Source organism: Notamacropus eugenii, chromosome 2 (genome assembly GCF_028372415.1).
Source record: "Notamacropus eugenii isolate mMacEug1 chromosome 2, mMacEug1.pri_v2, whole genome shotgun sequence".
Classification (NCBI taxonomy): domain Eukaryota; kingdom Metazoa; phylum Chordata; class Mammalia; order Diprotodontia; family Macropodidae; genus Notamacropus; species Notamacropus eugenii.
Window position 1 is genome coordinate 4,777,625 of NC_092873.1, and position 17,576 is coordinate 4,795,200.

The 17,576-nt window shown below is 40.4% G+C and overlaps 2 protein-coding genes across 2 annotated transcripts in view; both read left to right on the forward strand.

Moving 5' to 3' along the window:
• The window catches only part of ZFP91 (ZFP91 zinc finger protein, atypical E3 ubiquitin ligase), a 31,875-nt gene extending 20,081 nt beyond the window's left edge, over positions 1-11,794 (forward strand). Inside the window, exons 5-11 of the mRNA XM_072638694.1 lie at positions 472-573; positions 1,269-1,403; positions 3,738-3,788; positions 4,073-4,151; positions 4,588-4,702; positions 7,595-7,694; positions 8,048-11,794. Of these exons, the coding sequence (XP_072494795.1) occupies positions 472-573; positions 1,269-1,403; positions 3,738-3,788; positions 4,073-4,151; positions 4,588-4,702; positions 7,595-7,694; positions 8,048-8,558 (1,093 nt within the window). The 3' untranslated portion in view covers positions 8,559-11,794. The remainder of the gene's footprint in view (positions 1-471; positions 574-1,268; positions 1,404-3,737; positions 3,789-4,072; positions 4,152-4,587; positions 4,703-7,594; positions 7,695-8,047) is intronic.
• Positions 11,795-13,129: 1,335 nt separating this feature from the next.
• CNTF (ciliary neurotrophic factor) lies at positions 13,130-16,633 on the forward strand. The gene is made up of 2 exons (XM_072638697.1): positions 13,130-13,369; positions 14,919-16,633. Exons 1-2 carry the CDS (start codon positions 13,256-13,258, stop codon positions 15,393-15,395), a joined length of 591 nt encoding a protein of 196 aa, XP_072494798.1. The 5' UTR covers positions 13,130-13,255; the 3' UTR covers positions 15,396-16,633.
• Positions 16,634-17,576: the final 943 nt, after the last annotated feature.

The window sequence follows — 17,576 nt, forward strand, 5'->3', positions numbered from 1 at the left end:
GAGTTTTCACTTCAACATTCAACACAATAAAGAGTCAATTCTGAAGTGCTTGGGAATCATTGGAGAGAAAGGGAATTTAATCTTTAGGGGAGTGGGATACTATACCCACATTCTCAACTATTTTTTTCCATAAATTTTTGAGATACTCATTTTTAAGTTAGAGGAGAGTTCATCAGTTCCTGAAACTTCCTTTTTGGGTTCAAGCATTTTAGTTTTGCAAGAGACTTTAAACTATAATTTCGTGCATACATGTATAAAACATACATACACATACATATCACATACTTTTTTGCTTTTTTCTAATTTCATCTCAAAAGTAAGGCTTTGAAGAAAACAGCTGACTAGATTTCACTTTGTCTAGATTACCAGAATTGGAAGCCTGGCTTGTTGAATGGTGACCTTTAAGAGATCAGAAATTAAATACAGCTGTAGAATTTCCATCACCTCTTTTGTTTGACTTTCTCCTTTTAGTAGTGATGAGGAGGAAGAGGAAGAGGAGATGTTGATCAGCGAAGAGGAGATACCCTTCAAAGATGACCCAAGAGATGAGACCTACAAACCCCACTTAGAAAGGCATGCTTCCTGTTCCATTTGAACTATAGTGTTGTTCGGTTACTTTTTTTAATGTAAAATAATTGGGAAGCCTTGTCTGATATGTTGCATGCTTTTAATTGTCTATTACTATGTTGGTTCAGTGTCTGGGCATATATTCAGTCTCAAATGAATGCACACGCACTTGTTTGTTTACATATCCATTTTCTCTTCTTTTACCCCTTTCCCACTCTTGTCTTTCATTCAAATTGTTTCAGAAATAAGCCTGATTCCCCTTTGCATTGTCCACACCTTTGCTACCTAATCAAATGTTGTGACCTGCCTCAGCACTTAGCAAAATTATGATTCCTTCACTACTTTATTTAGTGAGATTTGTCTGTGTTGAGGATGTCTCAGAGTAGTGCCAAGTGCAACCTTCATAATAACTAAGATGGTAGAAAAATCATAATAACCCACATCTGTGTAACACTTTTAGGTTTGCAAAGCATTTTCCCTGTGCCTGGTTTAAATGGCAAGTCTGTAAAATGGTTGTTGTGGCACCTACTGAGCATATTGGACAGAAGACATAGGAGGTTGGGAGGAAAGGAAGGAGGTGACACAGAACTCCCAGAATTTAGAGGAAGACCTTATTTCCTTGTAGTATCTGAACTTGGCCTCATCCCCTGCCTAGAGACGGTCCCTTACATGGTCCCTTACTGTCCTGTATTTGTGTTCAGGGAAGCCCCAAAGCCACGGAGAAAATCAGGGAAGGTGAAAGAAGAGAAAGAAAAGAAAGAAATTAAAGTGGAAGTGGAGGTGGAGGTCAAAGAAGAAGAGAATGAAAGTAGGGAAGATGAGGAGCCTCCTAGGAAGTGAGTAGGAGATAATAAGTAGAGATGTAACATTACTGGAATCTTGAAGCCTTGGGGGAATTTCTTCTTCCTGTGGGTTTTTAAAATATATGAGCCTGAAATTGGGGGTGAAAATTGAAATGTATGCTCTACGATTTTTTTTTACTTATGACTTTGGTGACTACTCAAAAGAATATCTTTTAGGTCAATGGGTGACCTTAATTTACAACCTTCCTACCAGTAGGATGGAGTTTCCAGTAGCTGGCGTGGCCTTTGACAGGAATATGCTATTCTTATCAGAGTTGGGTTACTGTTTCTCATTTTTTCCTCAGTGGGTTGGTAGGGTGTTTCCAATCCTTCCCCCTCTAGAATTAGAACTATTACTTTTATCTCTGTAAAGACTTTTATCTTGATGAGTTGTAAAGTTTTTCCTAGAAGGTGGTAAAAGCATATCATAATAGGATATTGGTGCTTTCCATATCTGAAGGAAGAAATCAGCAAGCTAGGGTGGCATATGGAAAAGTGGCACAAGTCGTTAACCGGGAGCTTGACCATGCTCTTCTGCTCAGCCATTAACTTGGGTGAAATTGGACTAGATGAGCTCAGGTCCCTCTGTCTCTGACGGTCTATGTGAGCATCAGTGTGGTATTGTAGTGTGAAAATTGGCACTTTCCATTAGGAAAGAAGGAAGAAAAACAAGGCCCTCCAGTGTGCCAGGCACCTTTGCTAAGCACTTTACAAATATTCTCTCATTTAGTCATCACAAGAACCCTGGGAGGTAGGTGCCATTTTATGGTTTTGAGGAAACCAAGGCAGACAGGTTAAGTGACTTACCCAGGGTCACACAGCTAGTAAATGCCTGAGGTAAGATTTGAACTTGGGTCTTCCTTATTCCAGGCCCAGTGCTCTGAGCACTGCAACACGAGCTGCTTTTATTATTAGGAACTCAAGAAGGGAAAGCATTTCACCTTTTCATGCCATTAATTTTAAAATAACATAAAATATACAGTGAAACTACAAAAAGGCCAGGGGGAAGTTGGGGGTCTTGTACTAAGTGTTTCAGTTGTAAATTTAGTATATTTTGTGAATAATGGATAAGGATCTGCATTCATGGAATCTGTCTATTGTACAGTGAACACAGTCAGTTGTCCTATATTTAAAAAGCTATGATACTACATATTGGTAGCTCTCAGTATTCTAAAGTAGCCCCATGATCTGTAAGTAACACAGAAATGCCTAATGACTCTTACTACAAAGAAAGAATAAGTGAGAATTTTTGGTATTGAATGCCAAGTAGGCTATGATTTGAACAAGCTGGGACTGTATTCCCAAAAGGAAAAATTTTCATGTTAAAGTGTGAGCTATGGTCACAATTTTGATAGAACTAAGTGTCGTCTGAAGTTACTAGTACTTCAGTTCTGTGCATTTTGCTTTTTTAACTCAATTTGGTATTACCAACGGCTTGGTGCTAGGTAGGTAATGAATTTTTTATCCACTGCTGTCATTTTGTCTTTTTCAACCAGTGTAAGCCATACCCACACCCACAAAATCATAGCTCACTGAAGTATTGACAAATTACTCTTTTCTGTAAGCCTTTCATGGGTAGGGTGATATGCTTGTGTGAAATATCTAATGGGATAAGAATATAACTTAATTTGTATGTTTGAAATAATAGTATTCTAGTATCTTAATTTTGTGAGGGTCTTAGCATGCATCTTATCCTGCCCCACCTGAAACATAAATCCAGTTAATTTTAAGTGATGGTGAACTCATTGCCTCCCAAAGAAGCCTGTTTTTGTTTTGTTTTGACAGTTCTGTTACAAAACTTTTGTCCATTTTTCTTCCTCTGTATCACTCCCATTCCCTTCATCCTAATAGATTGACCAGTTTCTCTTCTGAAGAAATGTATGTATAAAAATGCAATTCCTAAAAGACTAGCAATCCTATGCTTTTGTGAGCAAAGGGACACTGAGCCCTGGGACTTGGGTCTGGTGAAATAGTAAAATTTGCCTGTTTTGTTTTAATGAGAGCTATTCTTAAAATGCATCTTTTATTGAGGAAAATTGAGTTGTTAACTACTACTAGAAATAGAACTTTCTTATAGTAGGGTTAGGATGAAGCCTTTAAGGGGAAAAACCACCACCACCCTTTCCAACATTACTAAATATTTCAATATTTTGTGCAGATCATTTGATTTGTGAGTTGTTTTTCTTGCTGCATATGTGTTACCTAGCATGTCTCACATGTCTTTTACTCTTGATTATATGTCTTTAAACTCCCTTGATCCTATGAGAATACTTTTTCAGTTTTATTCTGGAATACATTGAAAATCATTCTGTTTGTCTCTGATTTCAGGAGAGGAAGGAGACGAAAAGATGACAAAAGCCCCCGGTTACCCAAAAGGAGGTGAATAATTTAAACCCCAGTTTTTTATATCCTTCCTTATTATAAAGCAGTTTAACAGGAACCTTATAAATCACTAATATTAACTAAGGTTAATATTTTCATGAACTCTTTGTTTAGCTCATTTGGGTTCCTAGTTCAACTTATTGTACAAGTCCCACTAATAATTTGGGAACTTTCTGTTATCTCTATTAAGAATTGTGTAGATACTATTTACAAACATGTCCCAACTTTTCATCTCTTGATGGCACCATTCTTTTTTTTTTTTTTTCTTATTCTCATAACAGGAAGAAACCTCCAATCCAGTATGTTCGTTGTGAGATGGAAGGCTGTGGGACTGTTCTTGCTCACCCTCGATACCTGCAAGTAAGTAAAGTAGTAGGGTTCAAGTTCATCTTCAGTTAGATCCAGGGAAGTTTCTTCCTGTGCTTCATCGGTGATTTCATTTTGTCAGGCTTGATTATAACTATCATTAGAGTTGTGTCACAGCCATGCATGACTAAGAAAACTCAGATTTTTTATGGAGCAGCTTTTTCCCCAAGTAACTAACTCTGCACTCTTTGGAATCACCTTCTTGATAAAATTATTCTGAGAGTGACTTGACTACATGAATTTTCTAGTCAAGTTGACATTGAAACTAAAAATGTTTTTTGGACATGCCTGCACTGGCCTTCTTGTGATTTAATTCCTCTAATTTCTTGTTGCATGGCACATATAAAAAAATATTATCTACTCTTTTGTTTTCATTCAAAGAAAAATTTCTTCATTTTCATCACATTGTATTTCCTATCACCTTCTTTAGCACCACATTAAATACCAGCATATGCTGAAGAAGAAATATGTATGTCCTCATCCTTCCTGTGGACGACTCTTTAGGCTCCAGAAGCAGCTGCTGCGACATGCCAAACATCACACAGGTAACAGGACAGCATCTTGCAATTAAAATTTTCTTCACACTGGTGAAGAAAGCAGAAAATTGATTGACTTATTTAGGCTAAAATATGGTCATAATATTTAATGTAATTACTGAGCACTACCTGATAAATCCTGAATTATCCTTCTTTAAAAGCCTTTATTTTTATGGATGAACCCAACTATTAAGCAGCTACTATATGCACAGCATTGTGTTAGGCACTGGTGGAAACAATATTCCAAGTAAAACAGCCTACAGTCTTAAGTCCCCATGTTCCCATACCAGCTTATTGGTGTGATCTTATTTTTTAAAATATGACTGGCACCAGTCCATTAACCTTTGTTAAAAATAGAATAATGAAATCAGCATACAAACTTGGAGTATGTTCCTCCTCTCACCCTTAAAAGCACAAAATCTTAAAACTTAAGGGAATTGAAGATTTGATTTGGTCTTCTTAGTATACCTATCTGAGTATCAGTCCAGAAGCCTTTATTAAATACTTGCTAAGTGCCAAAGTTCACCCGGAATGAAAGATTCCTATAGTCAAAGAGGTGGGGGCAGCCAAGTGGCTAGAGTGCCCAACTTGAAGTCAGGAGGACTCATCTTACTAGCTGTTTGACCCTGGACAAATCACTTCACCCTGTTTACCTCACTTTCCTCATTTAACTCATCTAGAGAATGAAATGGCAAACCATGCCAGTATATGAAGAAGAAATAGAAAGAGAATAAATAAAACCTGTCATTAGGGAAGGAGAGAGTACGTGTGGTTGGAGAGATCAGAGTAGAATCTTAATGTATAACCTGAAAATGGGATTGAGATGAGGCAGAAGTGCATCCCAGGCTTCAGGATATAAGAGACCATAAAAACACAGAGATTGTGAGATGGGGTATTGGGGGTGCAGAAAAAAAATGACCAATTTGTCTTTTTGTTAAAGGAAGTAGTTGCTCTATGATGAGGCTGTCAAGTTAAGAATTTATATTTGGTCCTGGAGACAATAGGAAGTCACTGGAATTGATTAAGGGAGTACCATTGTGAGATCTGCTTTCACTTTGGAAAGTCACTTTGGCAGCTGAGGAATGGACATCCTGGAGAGGAGAGACAGATGGACAGACCTGAGACAGGGAGGCCAATGGCAAAGCCATTTCATTAGTCTAGGTTTAAAAGAATGGAGGTTTGAATTACAGCGGTGGTGAGGTGAGGTTTGTGGCACATCATCTACTTGGAGTTGTCTAACAGTTAGTTGGGAATGAGGGATTGAAGCTCATGGAACAGGATGAGTGAGGCTACATGCAGGAGGAAAGATTAATGATTTTTTGAATGAATTAGAATAATAATCTAGTGTGCTCAAAATTTACTACATTTGTTTAACCCAATTAGGTTTTTTCCCTAAAACATTTTAATGGAAATTTACTTTGTCTGTAAGCAAGTGACTTTAGCAAATAATGAATATTACAGATCAGGGATGTCTTAGTGTACTTAGAGAAGTGTGAATTTGGGAAAGGGCCTCCTCTTCTGTTGGAAGACATTTTGAAAGGAATTTGTAATTCATTTGAGTGATAATTGACTGATTCAGGTTTCCCCCTTAAAAAAAAATTTAGTAGATAAGTTTGAGGGAGACACAAAAGTGTGACACGTGTTACTCTTGCTCTGACTGCAAAGTTCAAAACCTGGTACTCATTCACCCATGTGTGATACTTGTCCCTAAGGAACCCTGCCTGATTCCTGGTAGGCTGTGGGGAGACAGCCAGAAATTGTGAAGACGTGTTCCACAGCTTGTCATCAAAGACATAATGAGGCTCTCTAGGAGGAGAGAGGATAGGGAGAAGATGTTGGTTGTAAATTCAGTGCCAGGTGAAGTCTGAGCCATTAAAAATGCACATTCTGACTAACTCCAAAACCCCAAACCGACACTTCTTTTCCTCTTGGATGCATGGAACTGCATCCCACCAAGGTGCTTCAAAGTTTTTTGTATGTAGGTTTCTAATTTTGTTGTGAAGTATTACAATTGTAAGAAAAAGATCCTAGAATAGGGACAGCATTCTTGGGGACATAAATAATTCTAAGATTAGAATTAATAGTAGTTAATAATAATGATAGCATTTATGTAGAGCTTTGAGCACTTTTCAAATAATATCTCATTTTATCTTCAGAACTACCTTGGTAGATAGGTGCTTTTATTGTCTCCATTTTACAGAAAAGGAACTTCAGGCCAAACATGGTTAAATGACCTGTCCAGAGTCACACAGAGAGCAAATTCCTGAGTCCATGTTTTGAGTTCAGATCCTTCCTGACACCCAAGTCTAACCCTCTCTCCACTCTGTCACCTACGTGTCCACAACCCTAGTGGTAGTATTGAGACTAAAATTCCAATTTTTTGCAACCATGTGATGGAGTAAAATTTATTGGATGACAGTTTGTTTTAGCTTGTAATACTTTCTCATGGATTTTACTTCAGATGGACCTTTTCTCGATAGTTGCTTTAAGAGTGACATTCTCTTTCATATCGAGTAATGCAAACCTCAAAAAAACATGATTTTATTGGTATGGATTCCAAGTCCCAGCTTTAGTGCCTTCATGGCTTTCAGTATACATTGAGTTGTTGTGGCTGTATTTAAGGGAATGAGCTTTCTGAATTTATCTGAGCTGTTTTTTGGATAACAAATCGCTGTTCTATACTTTAAGCTATTCATTCTGTTTTGATAGGACCTAACAGCACTTACATTCTCTTGACATAACCTTTGAAAATCTAGAGTCAGTGTTATAACATAGTGAAGCATTGAAGTGGGACTTGGTAAGAAAATGTTGAAGAGTAAGAAAGAAAAAAATAGTGAAAGAAATTAGCATTCTTACTCCAAATGTGAAGTAGCAAGCTCAACACCCTTTTTTACCTTTCAGATCAAAGAGATTATATTTGTGAATACTGTGCTCGGGCCTTCAAGAGCTCCCATAACTTGGCAGTTCACCGGATGATCCACACTGGCGAGAAACCGTTACAGTAAGTGAATACAATTCTGAGTAAGAGATGCCAGCCCCATGCTCAGACAAGCCAGTACTCATGTGGCCCAGATCCTTCTTTGTAAATATGTCACAGTGCAGTCATATTGACACTGCCCATTTGAAGGGTGGGCATTTTCTTGGCTGATGGATTAATTCTTCATCATCCTTTGTCTGTTTTGTTTCATTCCTCAGAAGTAGAGGACTAGACCACAAGTCAAATTCATTTTCCTTCTTCAAACTCCTTTTTCACTTGAGAACTCAGTTGTTGATCACCCCTTCAATGTGTGAGCACCAATATTTTTCTTTTCTCTTCTGTTTTTTACTTACTGGTTCTCATGCTTCTCTGCTTAGGTGTGAGATCTGTGGATTCACCTGTAGGCAGAAGGCTTCCCTCAACTGGCACATGAAGAAGCATGATGCAGATTCCTTCTATCAGTTTTCTTGCAATATTTGTGGCAAGAAGTTTGAGAAGAAGGACAGTGTGGTGGCCCACAAAGCAAAAAGCCACCCAGAGGTGCTGATTGCTGAAGCTCTGGCTGCCAATGCTGGAGCCCTGATCACCAGCACAGATATCCTGGGCACTAACCCAGAGTCCCTGGGGCAACCCACTGATGCCCAGGGCCTTCCCCTTCTTCCAGAGCCCTTGGGGAACTCAGCCCCTGCAGAGTGCCTCCTGTTAGATTCGGAAGGGATGCCCAAGGCATTCTGCAGCGGGGCAGAGCGGGTTAGCCTGATGGCAGATGGAAAGATCTTTGTGGGAAGTGGCAGCAGTGGAGGCACAGAAGGGCTGGTCATGAACACGGAGATTCTTGGGGCCACAACAGAGGTTCTGATTGAAGATTCAGATTCTGCTGGACCGTAGGGGACATTGGAACAATTCAGACTTTGTATTTAAAAAAAGGAAAAAAAAAAAGGAAAAAAATTACAGTTAAAACAGATTTAAATACTAGTAAAAGTAACTGAAGGGCCTGCTCCTCCCAGTGTGGAACATAGCACACCCCCTTTCCCTCCATCCTTCCACCATCGGCCCCTTTATGAAAGTAATGCTGCTTTCACCAGTGAGAAACAGAAGAAACTCAGAGCAAAGTGAGGGAAATCCTCACGTCCAATTCAAGCCAGACAGACTTCCTGACCTTTGGCAGACCTCTTCCCCTCTTTCCTTTCCTAGACTGTCATTTTGATGTGCTTGGCTTCTTACTCTTTTAACAGATTCCTGTCCTCTCAATTTTATCTCCTCCTCTACTGTAGCCCTCTCATTCTTCTTTCTTCTCTTTTGCAGCACTCAGCCTCACATTGTTGTATTCCCCTGGATTTGGAGCTTACCTTGGCACTTTAGGGCTCCTCCTCAGGGTGAGCTGTCCAACAGCCCACATCCTTTATCCCCATCTCCTTTCATTTCCCACTGAGCTTTTGAAAGAAAGGCTTCATGGGGACCTCCACCTCCCTCCCCTTTCTTCCCAACACCTCCATATGGTTCTCAGTGGTGCTCACTTGCTTGGCAGCAGGTTTTTTGGAGAGGGAGGGGGCTGCCCTCTATACATTCTCTGACTGGAAAACAGAGCTCTATGTTGGAGAGACACAAGAGTCCCAGACTGATGACAGAAATTTGCACTTTGAACATATGTGTTTTTGATTCCTTATTTATTGACAAAAAGTCTGATTTTTTTGTTGTTGTTATTATTTTTTTGTGGGGCTAGGAAAGTGAAGTATTCTGATATGGGATCCTTCCCACTATAGGTACTTTTGGAGGCAAGACTGTAAGGTATGAGATATATATCCAGCCCCCCAAATCATAATTTTCTAGTGGCCTCTAAGAAGAGCTGGTCCTCAGCACTAAGAATCACTATGATAGCCTAGTGATCATTTGAAAAATCTTTTCAGGGAAGGGTGAAAGACTTGATGAAAATTAGTGCCCTCTTTGGATTTCTAGAGCAATGAATGAGCGATAGTGGTTTTTTTGAGAGAGAGAAGGGCTGTTTCAGGGTATGAAGTGCAGAAACAAGAATTTCTCTTCTAAGTCTGTCTTTTTCCCCTTAGACCTTCTTAGGTCATTGATTCCCATCTTTTGCTATACTAATCATTGCTTTGTCATTGTCTGCTGCATTCCAGTGCCCTCTATTAAGACACTGCCGCTTGAGGGGGCAAAGCGTGGCATCTTATGGTTTGATTACATAAAAAAGTACCCAGTTCTGTTGCTTTCTGATGGTTTTGCCCTTTCTTTGAAAGTGACGCTACAACAGATGTAGGGATACAGTCAACTTGTTACCTGTCGTTTTCAACTGGAATCTGAGGAGGGGGTGGGGGGGGGTTCTCCATTGTCTCTTCTAACAAAATTGTGTATCCTAAGTACTATCCAGGGGTATGCTGCTTTATGGAATAGCGTCCAGTATAACTTTAGCCAGTCTCATTTTTAGAGCATAAAGACAATGGTTGTCCTTGAGAAAGGCTTAATTGTAGAGCCCAAGTGTTAGGGCATGAAGGCTTGCTCTATCCCTTATGAGAAATGAGAAGAGAAGGCTCGTTGGAAAAGGTGAGGAACAGCTGTTTTTCATGAACACTAAAAATACAAAGGTTATCAATTTTCTATCTTAATTTTTCTCTTTTTTTCTTCTCCCTTCTCTCCTACCTTCCCCACCCCCACCCCCTTGAAGAAAAGGGTGGAACCAAAATGCCATCTTTGAAAGAAGCTTGACTTTACTGCTTGTTCCAGTGCAGGCCTGCCAGGAGAATGGGGAGTAGAGCTCCCACAGTGGACAAAGTCTCAAATGCCCCATTGTTTCTTAGATCTGCCAGCCCTTGGCTGTGGGGGTAGAAAGTAAAAAGGGGACAGGAATGGGATCTGATGGGGAATATGTTTCTCTTCAAGCGCTAGGGGGTGGCAGTTGACTTGGTATGCTGGGAACGCTTGAAAAGGCCTTGAAACCTGATCACATGGGGCCACCTACATGACGGGCCCCGTCAGTCTATATTGGCTACACCAGCTAGCATCCATTCCTCCTCTCATCTGTTTAGCCCTTTTCTTATCCGATATATATAAGTTGTAGTGGTTAGTGTCCTCACAGATACTACCACCCCACAAGAAGCAAACTCCACACATAGCTTGTCTGAGGAAAGGGAGAGAGCTATATCACATTCCCCTCCCACCCCCACCAACTGACTAGTTCTAACACTTAGAAACTTCCTCCTCTCATTCCTTGTCCTTTTCTCTGCCACCACTTGCATGCATGCAGTTTGCTTCAATTAAATTATTGTAGTAGTTTGCAGTAAACACTGTATTTTTCATGGACTTTATTTTATTTTTCCTTTTTGGGAACATTTGGGGAAAAGAACATGATATGGAATTGGGAGTTGATTTCCTCCTCTCTTTTTAAGTAAACTAATATCTTGCATCCTTCTCCTTTATGTTTTCTTCTCCATCCCTCCTTTCCTTAAAGTTGACTTAAGTGCACTTCCGAGGAGCCTTACATGCACATCTCCTACCCCTGGCCCAGAAACAGTCCAATCCTGTTATATTTAAATTGTGTCTATTTTAACTCTGTGTTCTCCTCTTGAATGGACACTTGTCACATTGCACTGTACCTCAAAATCACTGTACCACTGTGGTTGACATGAGGCTGCAAGTCGAGCAGGGAGTTAGTTGTTTTCTCCTTGTTAAGAGAGACATCTTGTAATCATTTTCCACATGATTGAGATACCATCTTAAAACGAGGTTCAGATAGAGGTTTGGATGTGTTGACTGGCCATGAGGAACTGGGCTTTTCGGGTGTGAAGCAGCTTCCATGTGGAAGTACCTGTACCAGTTCCGTACCTGCATGGGGCAAAGACTAGAAGGGACACAATTGGCTCTGACTATGGCGTTTGATGAACCATCTTTCCCCTTCTCCCTCTTTGTCCTCTCCCTCCTCCCAGATGTAGTTTTCAAGGAAAAAGAAGTAATGGATCAATTTGAAATGTTTTATTTCTCAAAGACCTCTCTTTTTTCCTGTTGAAATATGCAGGACCCTTCTTAATTGAATGGGAGAGACAGGTACTTAACTGAACCTAGGTTGGAAAAGTTATGTAAAAAAATTATAATAAAAGGGATACTCTGCTTTTCAACTGCTGTTGTTTTCTCTTAATCTAGGTAAAAATGAAAATAAATGTACAAAGAAGAAAAATAAAAGTCTTCATGGAAGCAACTTGTCTTCCTTGGTTGCATGGGGTTGCAAGTGATCCCAGGGTAAAAGGTTATGTTGTCAAATTGGAAGGCAATAACTTGACAGAAATAAGTAATGTTCAGGTGGGTGTGGGGGTGGAAGCCACTGTTAAATCTTTGCTTTAGACTGGAATCTTGGTTTGTGGTTGTTGACAACAGTTACTGACAGCTCAGTGCTACAGGAAATCCCTTGAACAGTCAAACTTCTTTCTACCAGGGGCAAGGGTGAGGATGGGGTCCCCTTGTAGGGAGCATTTCTTCTGTCATATTTGAGCATCTAAGCCTCAAGCACAGGCAGAGCTATCTGTTAAAACTACCATCGCATCCTCATCCCCCTGCATCTGTGTTAGACCTTAGCTAAAATTGATCTCCTTTGCCAATGAGGAGAAACAGATGCTGCTGACCAACTGTTGAGGGCTTGTCCTTGTGAATTTGGCCAATTTTGTACTGATCCTTTTGGCGTGATGCCAAGCAAGGTTAGAACTGGAGTGGGTGCCACGAAATTTCATTTGGAAACCAAACTTTAAACTTTATCTTCCTTAACTGACTAGTGTCCAGTGCCAAGAAATGCACATACATGCACATGTGATTCTTAATTCACATTATCTTCCTGATAACACTAAAGACCTAGAGGAAATACTTTTAATAACAAGGCTGCTGTTCCTCATTTCAGCAGCTGTCTTAGTGGTGAGAGGATCCTTATGCTTTAGAAGCTAGAGTGAAGGTCACAGACGGTAGAGATTCACACTCATTTTGTCATTCATTTGCATTGAGAGTGGATTTAAATCTTAGGTTTTAAAGATAACTCTAAAAACTCAGGAGGTGTATGCTTTGAAATGGCACATTTCAAAACAAAACTTAATTTCTTTAAATGGGGAATGTAGAAGGAAAAAAATGAGGCTGGAAAAACTACAGTCCTCTGGTGAAATCAACTATCTGTGTATATAAAATAAATTACATCAGGCGGGAGTTTCCTTAGAGGATTCCAGTGATCCAGCGACTGTTGCTAAGTGCAAAGGGAGAACAGCAACAGGAAAACAGTAAGCCATGCAGTGTGCTGGGAGAGAGAAACAGCAAATGAAGGCAGGGGAAAAGGCTGATGGGGTAAAAAGTGCCCTTTGTTAATTCTGTAGGGACTAAAATCTGTATCTAGGAATGTGCTGCCACTTCAGAACCAGAGGGACTTTTTCTGTATCTGTTGTTTTTGTGTGTATGATTGGGGGAAAGAGGGGGAGGAGGAGCAGGGGCTGCACAACCACTCAGAGAAGCTGAGAAGACTATGGTTATTGGAGCTGCAGACACAGCTCAGGTAGCTGTCATTCCTAAACTCAGTTACTGTTTTCTGGAGACTGCTGCTAAGAGGAATGGCTTTCACAGAGCACACCCCACTAACCCCCCACCACCGGAACCTCTGCACCCGTTCTATCTGGTTAGCAAGGAAGATCCGTTCAGACTTGAATTCCCTCCTAGAGTCTTATGTAAGTATCCAATGGAAATGAATTGCTTCTTTGCATACCAGCTACGGTTGTCTCGGGTTCTCACCGCAGTTACTGGGAGCTCAAAAACACTACTAAATCCAATTAGGAAAAACATGGTCACTGCAAGTTAATAAAAAACCGAACTGAACATCAGAAAATATTACAAACCATGGTTTCAAAGTATTAGTTTATCTAGGAGTCTTGGTATCTAGGGTTTGTTCAAGTCTAATTTGGGATGGGGGGAGGGATTGTTGAGGTGATTAATAGGCAGAGACGGAGATTGCCAATGCTCTGAGGTAAGAGATGTTAATGAGGATGCCTCTCTGGCTTCGACTTCTTAAAGGGTTATTCCTCTCCTGTCCTCCTTTTTAATGCCCTTTTCCACCCTCTTATGTTAACGCCTAGATCTCTGAGAATGTGCAGGTGAGGGGGACAATATTTCTCCCTTTTATCCTCCTGGGGATATACACCTAGGCAGCTGTGGGGGATTGAAAACCTCACAGGAGATTTAATTTGCCTAAAATCTTTATTTGGTAGGATTATAGATTTCCTACTTGAAAGGGACCTTAAACATTTACATGAAACTTATCATTTTACAATAAGGCCAGAGTTGCAGAGACTTGTCAGAAGGTCACACAGTGGCAAAGTTGGGGGGTTGAACCCTGATTCTATGACTTCAAATCTATTGCTTTTTCCACTGTGTCATGCTGTCCCCTCTCTCCCCTTTTCCCCCATTTCCACCATAAATTTAGAGTTGTTTAGGAGACTTACCCAGTGAGAAATAGCCTGGGAGCTAGCTATAGGTGTGGTGATATGAATGCCTCTTCCAACTTAATTGTGAATTGATGTGAAGGCGCTTTATATAAAACAGCAGGGTGTGGCATACACTGTCCAAATTTAATTTTGTTGTTTTTAAAGTTCATTTTTTCTCAGATGTATTTTTAAATGCTTTTTATGTGCAGAATGAGGGTTAGGAGTGATTTTTCTTAATTTGGGAAAACGGCTGCATGAAATTAGAAAAGGTTAGCAAATCAGACCCTCCCAAATTATGATAGTATACATCTTTCTCTTGTTTGTTCTTGAACTTAGCACACAAAAGCCTAACATCTGTCTCCCCTTCCTGCTCCTGCCCCCAAAAAACAAACAAGTATTAAACTGTAGAAAGGACTTCCTAGATTAAATGAAAAGCTGAGCATCCTACATCCCTGAGAGGCTGTGCAGGTTCCTAAGTAGGAAGAATCCTTGTGAAAACAACTCAGATGACATGTTCTCTATGACTTTAGGGATTTTCCCATTCCCCTCATCATCTCTGAGGGGAAGAGGAGTTCTAGTTTAGCCTCCATTCCTGGAGGCATCCTGGCACCACCTGCGTGAGCACAGGGATAGGCTCTAACTTTCTAGATAGAGTACTTTCTCCTTTTAATTTCAATCCCAAATGGTATCTATATCAAGACATACTTTTTTTTTTCTTTTTGGGTTGAAGGGTGTACCTATAACTGAGTTTAGAAGATTTATTGCTTTCTTATATTTCCTTCCTACCCTTGCCCAGGTTGAACATCAGGGCCTGAACAAGAATGTTGACCTGGATTCTGTGGATGGTGTACCGACAGCCAGCACTGACCGGTGGAGTGAGCTGACAGAAGCAGAAAGACTGCAAGAAAATCTCCAAGCATATCGGACCTTCCATACACTCCTAACTGAGGTCCTGGAGGACCAGAGGGTACAATTCACCCCCACAGAAAGAGATTTCCACCAGAACATCCAAAGGGTCCTGCTCCAAGTGGCTGCCTTTGCTTATGAGATAGAGGAGCTGATGGCGCTGCTGGGACACCAGGCCCCATCTCAAGAGACTGATAGGGTGCCAGATGGTGGTGGTCCCCAAACCTTCTTGGGAAAAAAACTGTGGGGCTTGAAGGTGCTGCAGGAGCTCATGCAGTGGACAGTAAGGTCCATCCGTGACCTCCATTGGATTTCATCTCCCAGCCAGAACAGGGTCCCAGCCCATGCCGAGGCCGAGCAGATGTAGCTTCTCCCTTTTCTTCTCCTCTCATCTGTAGTGTAGCAATCATTGCATGGAAGAGAAGCCTGTGTGGCTTTCGCACTACAATTCTCACTCTCTCATCCTCTTGATGACCTTTATTTATTTAAGACAAGCTGGAGACACTTAGAAGTATGTCACTTGACAAGTCCATTCCTTCTGAGTGTAGTACCATGCACTATAGTGCTCAGGAACCAGAAGCAAAAGCTTGTCTCAGTGGGTCACCCTGACTCTGAGTGCTTTCTCACGTAGTTTTCTTCACCACATCACTAAATTAACAAATCATGGGGAGCTACAGGCAATCCAGATATCCAAGACCCTTTTCATGACCCTTTCACTTACTCCATTCCAGTTTCCTCTTATTCGCTTGTTCCCGTGAGATAGAAGGAGACCCAAGTTATGAATGCATAATTACATATCTTGGGTTAATTAAGAGGATATAGGTGATTGTGCAACTTCTCAACTCAACCTGTTGACAGTGTATTAGAACCTTAGGATTTGGAGCTGCCAAGAACCTTGGTTATGACCTGGATCAAAGAACAGTTCATCATTGCTAGGAAACAAAGGGGAAAGCTACAGGCACCTTTTGGCCTCCTTCAGGAAAGGACTTCCAAGTCTTCTGACTACTCACTGGAGTGATGGAACAACACATTTTTAGTTTCTTAATTTAGTGTCTCTTGCTTACAGATATTAAGCATACATATATATGCACATATATATGTATATATGCATAGCATATAACCCGACCTTTTATTTAAGTGATTGACTATACTTATGAATGATACAATTGAGATTTTAATATGGGATAGATGGTGTATTATTCAGATGGAAAAGTTTCTGGAACTCCTTGGTTACCATATTTATGGATTGGGTCACAGGACAAGGGAAAGGCATTTTCTGTTACAAGGTGGGGAATGTCAGAGGATGTGATTCTGAAACACTTGAAACTCCAATTAACAAATTAAGTAAGGACAGGCTTGGAGGGGAGGGTAAATCCTGCTAGATTAGTGAAGAAATCTGAGCTGTGGAATATTGGGAAAGAAATCCTTGTATTACTTCTGAGGGTGGTATATAGTGTAGATTGTTTAATTGATTAATTAGAATGGATGAAATATGCAGGTTTTATGTTGCAAAAAAGTCTTGGTGTGTGCCATTTACTTAAAATTGTCTATGAGATGCCACTATACAATGTCTGAATCATCACAAATTCTCAATAGGACTGAAAATGATATAAGGATGGTTTCTTCCTCCTCTCCCCCCATCTCCTGCCCGTGTCCTTGTCCCCCAATACACATTGGAAGTCTTTGAACAAAAAGCTGGATATACCTACTTATCAGTTATCTGCTAAGAAAATTCTTGTTGGAAAAGATGGCTTCTGAGGTCCCTCCCAGCTTGGAAATTCTGTGAAATTCCTTGACTCTCCTATAGACTTTAATTACATAGACTAAGAAACAGAACTATATTGCTAGGATGGACTTAAAGAAAAGTATTTCTAGTGTCATGTGGATGCATCAAATCTGAAATGTGATTTTGAAAACAGACCAAATAGTTTAACTCTTGAAAGATGGGATTTTAGAATGGAATTTAGAGCTGGAAGGAACTTTCAAGCAATCTAGTCTAATGTGTTCAGGCAGCTAGGTGGTACAGTGAATAGAGCCTTGGGCCTGGAGTCAGGAAAACCCGAGGTCAAATATGACTTCAAACACTAGTTGTATGACCCTGGGCAAGTCACTTCACCCTGTTTGCCCCAGTTTCCTTATTTTTAAAAGGAGCTGGAGAAGGAAATGGCAAATCACTCCAATATTTCTGCCAAGGGAACCCCAAATGGGGTCATGAAGAGTCAGACGTGACAGAACAGCTAACCCGCTCCTTTTACAAATGAGGAAATAGGAATGAGAAAAGAAAAGTGACTTGTCTAAAGTCACTTGAGTAATGTGTTACAGAACCAGGTTTGAGACCAGGTTCTCTGATTCCAAAGCCAGTGCTCCTTTTATCTGGTTCAGTTTTGGTACAGAAGTTAAAACTAGGTCAGCTATTCATTTAAACTAAAAGTGGTAGGGGGATAGAGAGAGGCTTCTTCCTGCCAAGGGCTAACATGTCCAAAAATGAATGAATTACCAACTCTACTGAGCACTTGAGGGATATAGATAAAGCCGTAAGACTTCCAAG